Here is a 13253-nt window from a genome sequence, read left to right as displayed (position 1 = left end):
ATCACGGTGTCATTTTTTCCCAATGTATTAATTTATACTACTCTATGGTCATTTTCGAATTTGGTTTGGTTCTTCATTTGTGGCTATATTCAATGTACTCTATGATTTGTGGTCTGTGGTTTCATGGTTTGGTTGCTTCATTTGTGGTCTGTGGTTTGGTTGGTTATTTTTGTGCAGTGAAATAGTCGGAATTATTTGTAGAATTGAATTTTTAGTAATTAAACGAAAAGCTTATCACAGTAGTCCATTATTACGTAGCTCAGACTTGGTACTGACTATTTACTGGTTTCATTCATATTTAAATCTTACTTCCGTTCCCTTCATAGTTCTTATTAGAAGCGACTGTCGGTTTAGTCACTGAGTCACTTTGTCTATTCATTTTCGATCTCCTGTGATTGTCACTTACATTTCTTCTCAAATACTGGACTTACATCCTACTGTGTCAGTTGATATCCTTGCTTTAATGTAAACATTGACTTTGTTACTTCAGATTACTAAGCAGCATACAGCAACGATGAACCGCACTACAAAACATCGGAACTGTAATTTTACGCAGACAACAGGCGCTGACCAGTGTGACTCGTACATACATCGCACTGATGAAGAGGAACAGACAGCAGCAGAGGAATCTGTAGTGAGAGATGTTGCAACAGTTGTGGTGAAAAATGAATACAGTTCTGACTTCATGTCAAGTGCCGATAACTTGGACTGGGAATCTGACTTGAGCGTAAAGGTGGAAGAGTGGCCACTGGATGAGGCTAGAAGTGAAGATCTTCATAATAATGCAGCAGCTTCCTGTAATACACAGAATCTCTTAAATAGTGAGAGTATCACCTTTGGATGCACCCTTTGTAATGAGGAATATGTACAAGAAGATGCATACAATGAACATATGATCATGCATCTCCAGGTGAGACTGTCCACTTCATGGTGGTGCTATGTTATACGTACGTTATCAACCCATAGTCGGCTCACTGCTGAGCTCGAGTCTTCTCTCAGAATGAGAGGGGTTAGGCAAATAGTCCACCACGCTGGCCCAATGCGGGTTGGCAGACTTCACACACGCAGAGAATTAAGAAAATTCTCTAGTATGCAGGTTTCCTCACGATGCTTTCCTTCACCGTTTGAGACACGTGATATTTAATTTCTTAAAATGCACACAACTGAAAAGTTGGAGGTGCATGCCCCGGATTGGAACCCACACTCTCTGGAATCGGAGGCAGAGGTCATATCCACTGAGCCATCACGGCTATGGTGCTATGGTGAGTTGCTATGTGGCGTCTGTATATTTTAGTAGTATAGTTATTGTTGTGATTGTTCTTCTTCTTCTTCTTTATTCTGGGCCGTTTCCGCACTTAGCCATTTGATTGGCCGTTGTGCGTGGGTCCCTCCGGTGTAGGTTCCCGCTGGATTTATTCCATCCAGCCGAGCTCGCTCCAGAAGCTTAGCAGGCCGCCCAGGTCGCCGATAGCCTCATGGAGTGTCGCTGAGGAGCCAATGTAGGTTGCTCGTTGTTCCGTTACGTTGTTGTGATTGTTGTGTACTTTCCTAATGTGTGTTGGACACAACACTACTCCAATGTGAGTAGGTGGGCTCAGAGTGTGTGAGTGATTTTGTGATGATCATTATCAGATGTCTGATAATGTGCAGCACTGACAGCTCAACATGCTCTAATGTATGACGTGGGGATAGCACCACTAATATCCTAACTCTGAGCTATTACTGAGAAATTATTATTAATAATAATAATAATAATAATAATTTATTTGCTGAAACTGTGGGTTACAATGGTTCTTACACTATAGATAAAAAATTCCAACACAATTTACTGATATATCAGCGTGCAAATATTTACAGAATTTTACAATAATTTATTATACCTACAATTATAAAACGTCAATATTTATACATTACAAAATTTCATGTCATTCATGTACTCGTCAATACTATAATAATTCTTATTATTTAAAATGGAGAAGATTATTCGCTTAAACTTTATTAGGGGCATAGTTTTATATGATTCTGGAAGCTTATTGTACAAAGAAACAGCCATACAGAAGCAATTATTTGAGAGAAGAACCAGCCGTCTCGGTGGCACACAGATTTTATTTGGTTGCCTGCCCCGCCAGTTTGGGCACATTAGTTTTTTGGTAGGGAACAGAGTTGGATTCTTTTTTACGAACAGCAACGTTTCAAATATATAAAGGCATGGCAGCGGTAAGATTTTATTGTTTTTGAACAGAGGTTTACAGCTATCTAAAGGATTGGCTTGAAACACTGACCTTATACAAGCCTTTTGTTTAATGAAGGCTTTTTTCGCATCTATTGAGTTACCCCATAAAATTAATCCATAGCGCAATATAGATGAAACGTGTCCATGGTAAGCTAACAGAGCCGTTTTTTTTCCACTAATTTGTGCAACCCTTTTCAAGGCGTAAATAAACCTATCTATTCTGTTACATACTATCTCGATATGTGCCTTCCAATTACAATGTTTATCCACTGTTATCCCTAGAAAATTTGCCGTATTTCTTTCTTCTATGTTTTGCGAATTGTGTACAATACTTAAATCTACTGGGTTATGGGGTATTAGAAAGAAAACTTTACCTTTACCTAATACAAGCTGACGCCGCGCTGTTTCACCCGTGTGGTTCCTGTTCCCAAAGGAATACAGGGATAATATATAGCCTATAGCCTTCCTCGATAAATGGGCTATCTAACACTGAAAGAATTTTTCAAATCGTTCCTGAGATTAGCACGTTCAATTAAACAAACAAACTCTTCAGCTTTATAATATTAGTATAGATTTCATAGTTGTAATCCTTAACTGACTTGGCCTATATGTTTCGTGACTTACAGCCGCAGGCTGACACTGAAAGTTCAGCAATAGACAGTGAAGAGAAATAATGTTTGTTTTATATTTGACAGGACACTGCATGTGATGCATCACATGTGTGCGAGCCTCGTGCAGCTGTGAGCCGCAGCTGTGACTCACTCGTGCTGCAGAACAAGTCAGTATATAGTATACTTAATATAATGAAATAAATATAGCCTTTAACCACTAACTGCCAATTACATATATTACACTTCATCATTATCAACCTAAATTCGGCTCACTGCTGAGCTGGAGTCTCCTCTCAGAACGAGAGGGGTTAGGCCAATAGTCCACTACGCTGGCCCAATGCGGATTGGCAGACTCCACACACGCAGAGAATTAAGAAAATTCTCTGGTATGCAGGTTTCCTCACGATGTTTTTCCTTATGCTATATTTACATATTTCAGCTTGCTTGATTCAACATGCCGCATCTTACCAAGTCTGTGTTTTTGACTTTCATAAATTATGAGACTGTGGAATACAAGGAGACCTGAATGTCAGACCTGAATGTATGTGTTTTTATTGATTGTCTAAATCTGTGACCATGCGACCGTGTGCAAGTGTGGTGGACCCCACTCCAGGCACATCAGGACTTCAATTGTGGTACAGTCCTCATTAATAGGGATTATGACAGTTTTTTAAATTGTATATAAATGAAGAGTATACTAATAGTAAAGCAATTTTGTAAAAGTAACAGGGTATCTGCGATCATTACTTTCGGAGTTACAGGGATTTAAAGGGTCAGATTTGTGGCGCTGCCGCGGATCCCTGAAAAACGCTCCATACAAAATGGCACGAACTTATGACGTCGTAGGCAATTAATGATCGTTAGATTTGTATGGGCGTTTAAACAAAGTTACTTTCTTTATTTGTGCGTTTATGTTTATAGATCATTTATTAAAAAATGTCACATTTAATGTAAGGAAGCTAAAACTGTATGAATTTTCATCTAATTACGTTAAAAAAATTTAATAGATTTTGAAATTTTATAATCTTATTTATTTTGCAAATATCCAGACAATGAAATGAATGAATGAATGAATGAAATGAAATGAATGAAATGAATGAAATGAAATGAAATATACTTTATTGTACACCAAAAATAATAATAACAGACAAGAAATTAACTTAAAAACTAATGTACAATTGGCGGCCTTATCGCTAATGAGCGATCTCTTCCAGACAACCAATCGAAAAAAGAGAAAATAAATACAAGGAATAATGCATAAAGACGGGTGTACACATAAAAAGAGAAGTAGAAGATATATTACACTTAGATAATAATATATTAAATCAAAATCAATATATTTATATATATATATATATATATATATATATATATATATATGAACACATACGAATATACATACATACCTATCAACAATTACATATATTCCTACATAAATAAAATCTTTGCTTTTTATGGATAAATTAGTTAACATTGACCTTATTTACCCGAATGTATCATAAAAATCAATATATTCAAACCTACTCATCATCCCGATTGTGACAAAAATTAACGTATTCATTTGCTCATGCAGTATGCATTAATTTTTTTATAATTTTTAGCCGGAAGTCCTTTGCGGAGGAGTTGAAAGAGATCAGGGCGCAAGATCGTAAGCGTCGCGCCAACTTAAACCCTGACCAGCAACAACTGACAAACAAGCGAGACAGGAAACAGGACGCCCCAAAGTCGAAGTGAGTATCAACAAATGTTCACAGTAGTCAGTCAATCATAACCTACATACCGTTGACCTCTTATAATAAAAAGACGCACAATCATGTAGAAAGGAGATAGTCCATTTCAGGTACACTCTTACCCCATATCATTAAAATTTAAAAAATACAAGGATCTTATTAAAATTTATTAAAGTGAATAAATGTAACTAAATAAAAAGAAATAAATAAAATTAAAACCCAAGTTTTTGAGTTATATCAAGATGGCGCCCATAGAGCAACTTTGACATGAAAATTGACAGCAAACGTCAAATCGATTACTGCATTGAAAACGTCATCTATCCGCCATTATTACCTGTATTAGTGTTTTATTTCTTGGGAGATTATTTCGAAAGAATTAAAGTAAATTTGTAGATTGGTATAATCAAAAATACTAGGGTACAATGACTGGACCTGGGCTCCATACAAGTTTGGACCATCTCTGACTCATGACTCTAAAATTGACCAATTTTGCTTTGACAGTTTTAGATTTATTGGTAAAGAAAATTATACCTAAAGGCCTTTAAATATAGTCCATACACTTGCAATGGAATAAAATCCCAAATTCAGAGCAAATTCAACATTAAGGAGGTTGAATTTGCAAATGCAACGACTTTATTTGAGTGCCAAGAAGATGAATTTGGCACTTTTTTGGTCGCTGATTGTGCATCCACTTTTTAATAGGAGATCGATGCTTTAACCAAATATTTATTTTTAACCACAGAAAAGGAAAAGGCAAGGAACAGGGTGATAATTCCCGTATTTGGGTTGCTAGCCCTTTGGCACCAGGCACCCCTTCTGTGCCTCCTGCGGAATCAATTGGCTTGTGGAAGGTGCCTCGTGGTATGTGCAATGTGCAGTGTTTTATCATATACTTTTCCATTCTCGTACATGTTAATGCAAACGTAAAAAACTGTTTTCATATAATGATAGTCTTTATTGTACGCCGAAAGTTATAAAATGAAGACAAAAGAAATAAATTAAGTAGGTACAATAGGCGACCTTATCGCTAAGAAGCGATCACTCCCGGGCAACCTATAAATAACGAAAATAATAAATAATCATATATAGGGACCTACCCTTACCTTTGTACACACGAAAAGAGAAAAAGGAATTTATAAAAACACAAACACAATTTATTAAAATAAATAAATAAATATTTATACCAAAATTTTATACACCTACTTAAAAATATACATATAAACAATATACAATAATAATTATATACTTATACAGGATGTCCTGTAATTTATGGATAAAACGCTAATGATAGATACACCACCTAATTACCAAAAACTAATTTGAATAGTTTTCTGAAAATCCCTAGGGCGACCAAGTGATAATTTTTATTCAGATTTTTCAAAAATCTTAAACCACTTTTTTTAATGCTGCGTTTGTAATTAATCTGTAATGTTTAACGAAAATCAGATTTTCAAAATCTTAATTCCAGCATTAAAAAAAAATGATTCACAGAACATATTAGAGCAGGCTTAAAAGAAAGCACATTATTTAAACCTATTAACCTATAAAAACAATGAGGGGATATTCTCACTGGGGAATACACTCGAAAAGCGAAGTTATCACAGAACACATCTGCTTATAGTTATGATACTAATAGCAGATAAACCCAAAAGGAAAAAAAATATTAAAAAAATGATTCAAGATAGAAAATTATGAAAAATCCGAAAAAAAAATATAACTTTGGTCACCTTAGAGATTTCGGAAAACTATTCAAATTAGTTTTAGATAATCAAGGTGGTGTATCTATCATTTGCGTTTTATCCATTACTAGCGGACGCCCGCGACTTCCTCCGCGTGAAAATCAATGTAAACTTTCAAGCCCTATATCACCACTTTAGTTTGAATTAAAAAAAAATTTAATTTTATTATATTTCGTATTTTTTTCATGATTTATGAACAACTTTTTAAAACTGTAATTCAAAAAATGAAAGACTTTCCATACAAACTTTCAACCCCAATTTCACTCCCTTCTTATATTATTTTCTCAATAAAACGTATCCTATAACCTTCTCCGTATTATGGTCTTAAACCGTGCCAAGTTTAATTTTAATTCATTCAGTAGTTTCAGCGTGATGCCCGAATAACGAAAAAACACGGACAGACAAACAGACAGAAAAAAATCTAAAAAAAATATTTTTGCTTCAGTATCGATTATATAATGCCCCCTAACAATTTTTTTTTAATATCTTCAATGTACAGAATTCGTATTATAAGTATAGATTCTAGATGGCGCTAGTAGTGCTCTATGCTACGGTAACGATTGTTGTTACAAATGGTATAAGTAAAATCTCAAATTGCCAATATACATATAGAATTTGACCAGATTTATTATAAGTATAGATATAGATTTACGGGACATTCTGTTCTGTAAAGGAACCTTTTCTATATATTGTGAAAACAGTTTTTGCGTTTGCTCACTCATTACATTGTACTTTTTTATTCCAGATTTGAACGTCATTATTGAGGACAGTGACAATGAAGTTGAGGACTCTCCGCACAAATCGTTGCCGAAGCGGATAAAAAGAGACGTTGGAGTTGCACCGGGTTAGTGACATGTTTGAAAATCTATTTAATATCTTTGGTAGATATTTGATTTGATTTTTTCACTCATATGTATGATTAAAAAAATAATAAATTAATAAAAATTTGCTTTATTTCCTTAGAGTTACAGACTTTTTTTTTCTAAATTATTATTAAGGATTACAAGTTTTGTAGATTGTTAGTGGGTTAGTTGATATTATCTAATTTTATATTATGTTAATTTGTATTTTATTATTCTTTTTTGTAAGGATATATTAGTGAAAGAGACAGAATACAATTGTAGACATTGTATTCTGTCTCTTTCACTAATATATAATGTCTAATAGTTCCTATATCTGAAAATAGTTTTTGCGTTTGCTCACTCTACACTTTACATACAGATTAATCAATAATATACAGATGGAGCCTACGGAACACGACGGTGTCGTAGCCGCTCCAAATACGAAATTCAAAAAGTAATACGTTCTCGAGTCAGTACGACACGAACCGTAGCATCAGTAACTTTCAATATTATTCAAGAAAAATGGCGTCTTATGTTTTCAATATTTTAAAAACTGTTTACAAAAGTAAAGAGCTAAGATGGGGTATTTTTTCATTGATTATTATATTATTTTCGTAATTGTTGTGAGTGTTAAATTTTGAAATACAAACTATTAAAAAAGTTTGTATATGCGGATGTCAAGGAAACGCGTGATGTTTGTTTTTTTTTTCAATGGGTTAAACCGGCTTCAGTATGTTGCTTGTAAAGACACACTCTGGTTACTTAATGTGACTTTACATTGTACTTTTTTTATTTCAGATTGGTCTATCCAGGACGATATCGCGCCCATTATGTTACCGCCATCCACGGGCATGGTGCAGGTGACTGAGCCGCCTGTGAATCCAGTACCTACTTTTGAATTCATTGGACTCTCACCTAGTTAGTAACATGTTTCAAAAATATCTTTTTAATAGGACTCAAAAGTGATTACAAAAATAAGAAAACTAATGTCGAACAAAGGTTATGATTCACAACACTTGTCAGGACAACTTAATTAACAAATCAAACTGTAACCAAAAAAGACCCTAGAATGTCAGAGAATGACCTTGAGTGAAGTCACGCACTTGTGAACGTTGTGTGTAGGGTTAAAGGTACCTTTGACAGTTAACTAACACTCCCCTTTTCCACTCAAGTCACTCTCCCCGCCTATCCCAAGTAACCCATAAAGAATTACACAACAAGAGATGTGGACGGCTCGAACGCCACGAGCACACTGAAGCCGTCCGTACCGCAAGTCGTTGCAACGCGGCGATAACAATATGTTGTATTGATTTAATTTTTGTTTCAGAGTCCAGCTCGACGCCGGGGTCTGCCGTGTCACAGGAAATTGGTGAGTTCCACGCCATTTTACAAAATTATCACGTGTCTCAAACGGTGAAGTAAAAACATCGTGAGGAAACCTGCATACCAGAGAATTTACTTAATTCTCTGTGTGTGTGAAGTCTGCCAATTGCATTGGACCAGCGTGGTGGACTATTGGTCTAGTCTCGTAGCAGCAATAAATCCTACTAATATTACAAACGCGAAAGCTTGTATAAATGTTTGGATGTTTGTTACTCTATAACGCCGCTACTACTGAAGCGATTTGGCTGAAATTTGGAATGGAAATGGATTTTACTCGGGATTAACACATAGGCTACTTTTTATCCCGAAAAAATCCATGGTCTCCCGAGTTTAGCGAAAACTGATGATTTTAATTATATGAATGTTTGTTACTCTTTCACGCCTCGACTACTGAACTGAATTAGCTGAAAATTGGTATTGAGATATATTATAGCATGGATTAACACATAGGCTACTTTTTATCCCGGAAAAATCCATGGTTTCCTAGGGATTTGTGAAAAACTAAATTCCACGCGGGCGTTCGCTAGTAAAATATATATATCCCACAGATGACAATCTTGTCTGCGATCCAATCTTCGTTCAGGAGGCTAGTGACAGTGGCAGCGATAGCGAAACGGAGGGACGGAGGACTGAGTGTAACTATACCTCACACCACGATAACGACGTCAATGACACTCTTGTTGAGGACGTCGCTCGGTTGGGTGCTTGTGAAGACATAGCCCTCCGAGCCCTGACCGAGGACAATGACTTGTTACATTTCGATTGGCGTGGCGACATCGACAACTTCAAGGGTGAAAGGGAAACTTTCACCGCATCTGCTGGACCGACATTCGACGTCACGGGACAAACTCCCTTTGGGGTTTTTTCGAAAATCTGGGACGCCCAAATAATCGACCTCATCGTTCGCGAAACCAATCGCTATGCGAGTCGAGCTTTGCGAGTGTCGACATCGGGCGCCAGGATTTCCCAATGGAAGGACACCTCTGCTGAGGAAATCTGGAGGTTCCTCGCGATCTTGATGCTGCAGTCCTTGGTCGTGAACAATGTGGACCGCGAATATTGGTATCCCAAATTCAAACAGCTAAGAATTGGGGAGTTTGACAAAATAATGCCATACAATCGCTTCTTGTTGGTGAAGAAATGCTTGCATTTCGTGGACAATGACTCCTTGCCCAAACATCCCTCCAAGCTACATAAGATTATGCCAGTCATTGACCACTTGAACAAACAGTTCAGCTCTTTATATCTGCCAGAGCAAAATGTTGTGATCGACGAGTCGCTCCTTTTATGGAAGGGGCGACTTTCGTTCGCTCAGTTGATCGCAACAAAAAAAGCGAAGATAGGTGTGAAGAGCTTTGAATTGTGCGAGTCGAGGACGGGCTATCTGTGGAGAATGGTGGTGTATGCGGGGAAGAGTCAGCTCCAGGCGCAACAAGAAGCGATTGAACGCGATCAGGGTTACGACTTGGAGAATGCCACGTCCAAGATTGTGTTTAGCTTGATGAGACCCTTGTTCGGCAAAGGCCACACCGTTGTGATGGACAGCTATTACAATGCGCCGCTTTTGTCGAGGGTCCTGAAAGCTAAACACAGAACTGACACCATGGGCACTCTCCGACTCTACAGGGAGTTCGTCCCCGAAGCGCTGAAGAGAAAAACGAGTAGTAATATGCGTCAAGGCGAGGTCTGTGTCAGAACGACCCGCGATTTGAGTGTGATCGTGTGGAAAGATAGAAGCGCAGTAGCGTTGATATCGACTTTCCACCGTCCAGTGGATGCCGGAAAAGATAAACACGGGTTATATAAAAACAAACCCAAAGTTGTGCTGGACTACAACCTCTGTATGGCCGGCGTTGATCATAAAGATCAAATGCTGGACGCCTTCCCCATGGAGAGGTCCAGAAACGTATTCTGGTACAAGAAACTATTCCGGAGACTTCTGAACGTGTCGATACACAACGCTATGGTTATCTTTAACCACGGTCGAACTTCTTTGGGCAACAGAGACTTCAGAGTCAAGTTGGTCGAGCAGGTGCTACAGACCTACTGCCCTGGATCGCTGAACACGCAGGCGTCACCCGCTCCGCCAACGCCGGATTTCCATATACCAGACAGGAATGCGACTAGGAAACGTTGCAAGTTGTGCTACCAAGCTAAACTCCAAAAGACAACGATGTGGCGCTGTAACACGTGCCGAGTTAATCTGTGCATTCTGGGCTGTTATCGCTTATACCATGAAAAATATATGTATAAGTAAAGTCTCAATCGTCACTATGACGATTGGAGTAGCATAACAACATCGTGGTGCCCAAGGGAGGAAAAAAGAAAAAGAGGCAGACCAATTAGTAGATGGAAAGACGATCTGATTGCCTTTGAAGGGACATACTGGACCCGATCAGCAATGGAAAGGACACAATGGAAGAGGAAGGGGGAGGCCTTTGCCCAGCAGTGGGATGAAATTTAACTGTGAAGCATGTAATAAATATTATGTAATTTAGATTGTAAAGGCTTAAATAAATAAATAAATAAAGTCTCAATCAAGTTTTTCAAGTTGAAAAACCAATCCAGTTCAAGGTCAAATTGATTGGATCGCATCTGAAAGTGCGCATCTGGAATATCGCGGAGGATTGTTTGAAAAACAATAAATGACAATTGTCTATACTTATTTCAAACAACACAACTTGAATGACAATGCAAAAGTGTATTAAATATCGCGGAGGATTGTTTGAAAAACAATAAATGGCAATTGTCTATACTTATTTCAAACAACACAACTTAAATGACAATGCAAAAGTGTATTAAACATCGCGGAGAATTGTTTGGAAAACAATAAATGGCAATTGTCTATACTTATTTCAAACAACACAACTTAAATGACAATGCAAAAGTTTATTAAATATCGCGGAGAATAGGGATGATGACAGTTCTTTACATTGTATATAAATTAAGAGTAGGTATGCTAATAAATTTTCATATTTTTTCAGTTGTTGTAGGTGATTTTGATGTGTTTTTATTTTTATTTACATATGCTGTATTATTAATTGTACAAGTATTGTACAAGTAAGATTTTCTATTTATTATAGGTACATATTTATTTTATACATTAAGAAATAAATACACATCACATTATAAATTCATATAAAAATCACATCTGTAGTTTAATTAATACTTAATTATTATTTTTAAACATATTTGCTGCTTCTAATTGAATTTAATTCACTTGAATTGAATTTGTTCACATTTTTTATTTTTTATGTTAGCTGTGACGTCACGGGTCTCGGCTGAAAATCAGCGCAGAGTATTATGCTTTTATATAGTAGGTACACGACATATGCTGAGATGTACACCCTTTCTTTTTTTAGGGTTACAGACAGACATGCTGTCTTTAGGGAAGGATACTGTTTGTAACTTTTAAATTTGAATAATTTTTTTTGTATTTTTTTTATTTCAAGCCTAAAAGTGGTATTTTTGCATCTTTGGCTTGATAAAGTATGGCGACGCTAGGTTATTGATTAAAATTAAAGGGCTGTAAATAAATGATTTTGTTTGGACAAGTGTATGTTTTTATTTCACTATCCCGCGACTTCGTCCGCCCTTAGACCTCTTTAATCCGGCCCTTACAGTAGTATCGCTGTAAAAATGGAGTAACTTCTCCCGTTTTCCCAACATTTCCCTTCACTGCTCTGCACTTATTGATCGTAGCGTCATGAAAATTATACCTTCCCAGGAGTATGAAGAATAATTGTACCAAGTTTTGTTAAAATCCGTCGAGTAGTTTTTGTTTCTATAACGAACATACATACAGACAGACAAATATTTTACTAATTGCATTTTTGGCATCACTAATTCTGATAGTTGTTTTGGAAATATATTTCATGTACAGAATTGACCTCTACAGATTTAGTATAAGTATAGATTATATTATGTATTACATAAGCAACGTCTTATTATCGAGGTATTATTATTGATCTTCTATATATTATAGGAGGTCAATGGGTATGATCCTTTAAATACGAGACACGCTTTAAATCGCGTCATCTCGATGTCGTGCACCATTACTCTACAGCAGAGTCTTAGTTTGCCAAACGAATTAAAACATTGCATAGCTTAACTCGTAGTAAACATAAAAAAACATACATTTGGTAGTCTTACAAAAGCAATTTACGTAGAAGAAACGATTGTGTAAAAAACGCCGCGCGGGAAAAGTACACAAAACGCCGGGCACCTTAAGAGCTTAAGATATTGAATAAATGGTACGATTAGAACAGATACGTCAAAGTATACATCTCAAACCAGAAGGACCTGTATCGCACTCATAGTCACGAACAAAATTGTCATTTTCTGAAGAAAACGAGCTTAGATTTGGTATATATCTTATACTAAACTAGAAGTTTTTGCCCGAAACAATCAATTACACAAAAAGGTATTTTTACGAAGCTCTTTAACTGACGAACACGATTACAACTATTTAACATCGATTCTATAGAGACAGTTTTTATAATCGCATTAGATCGTTGACATATACTTTGACAGAAAAGTAACGTCTAGCGAGGCAGGTCCTATACAATAATTGGTCTGAGGTATACATGTACCTATTAGTTGGACATTCTCTATAGTGTGCTGTGCGAATCTGCAAAGGAGGTTGTTGAGCAGCAGTGAACTGTGAAAGGCACGTTTTCTAGGTATTGTATATTATTGTCTACATAGAATTAGGT

At 36.6% G+C, this 13253-nt stretch overlaps 1 protein-coding gene across 1 annotated transcript; it reads left to right on the top strand.

Moving 5' to 3' along the window:
* The first annotated feature begins 108 nt into the window (after window positions 1-108).
* Window positions 109-12092, top strand: LOC112052536 (piggyBac transposable element-derived protein 4-like). Its single transcript, XM_024091656.2, has 9 exons — window positions 109-268; window positions 491-910; window positions 2929-3011; window positions 4446-4574; window positions 5317-5435; window positions 7059-7157; window positions 7954-8073; window positions 8483-8524; window positions 9087-12092. The coding sequence occupies exons 2-9, from the start codon at window positions 515-517 to the stop codon at window positions 10793-10795; spliced, it is 2697 nt and encodes an 898-aa protein (XP_023947424.2). The 5' UTR covers window positions 109-268; window positions 491-514; the 3' UTR covers window positions 10796-12092.
* Window positions 12093-13253: the final 1161 nt, after the last annotated feature.

Source organism: Bicyclus anynana, chromosome 27 (assembly GCF_947172395.1).
Source record: "Bicyclus anynana chromosome 27, ilBicAnyn1.1, whole genome shotgun sequence".
In the NCBI taxonomy this organism is placed as follows: domain Eukaryota; kingdom Metazoa; phylum Arthropoda; class Insecta; order Lepidoptera; family Nymphalidae; genus Bicyclus; species Bicyclus anynana.
The sequence above is the reverse complement of the archived record's forward strand: the minus strand, read 5'-3'. Positions and strand labels throughout refer to the sequence as shown.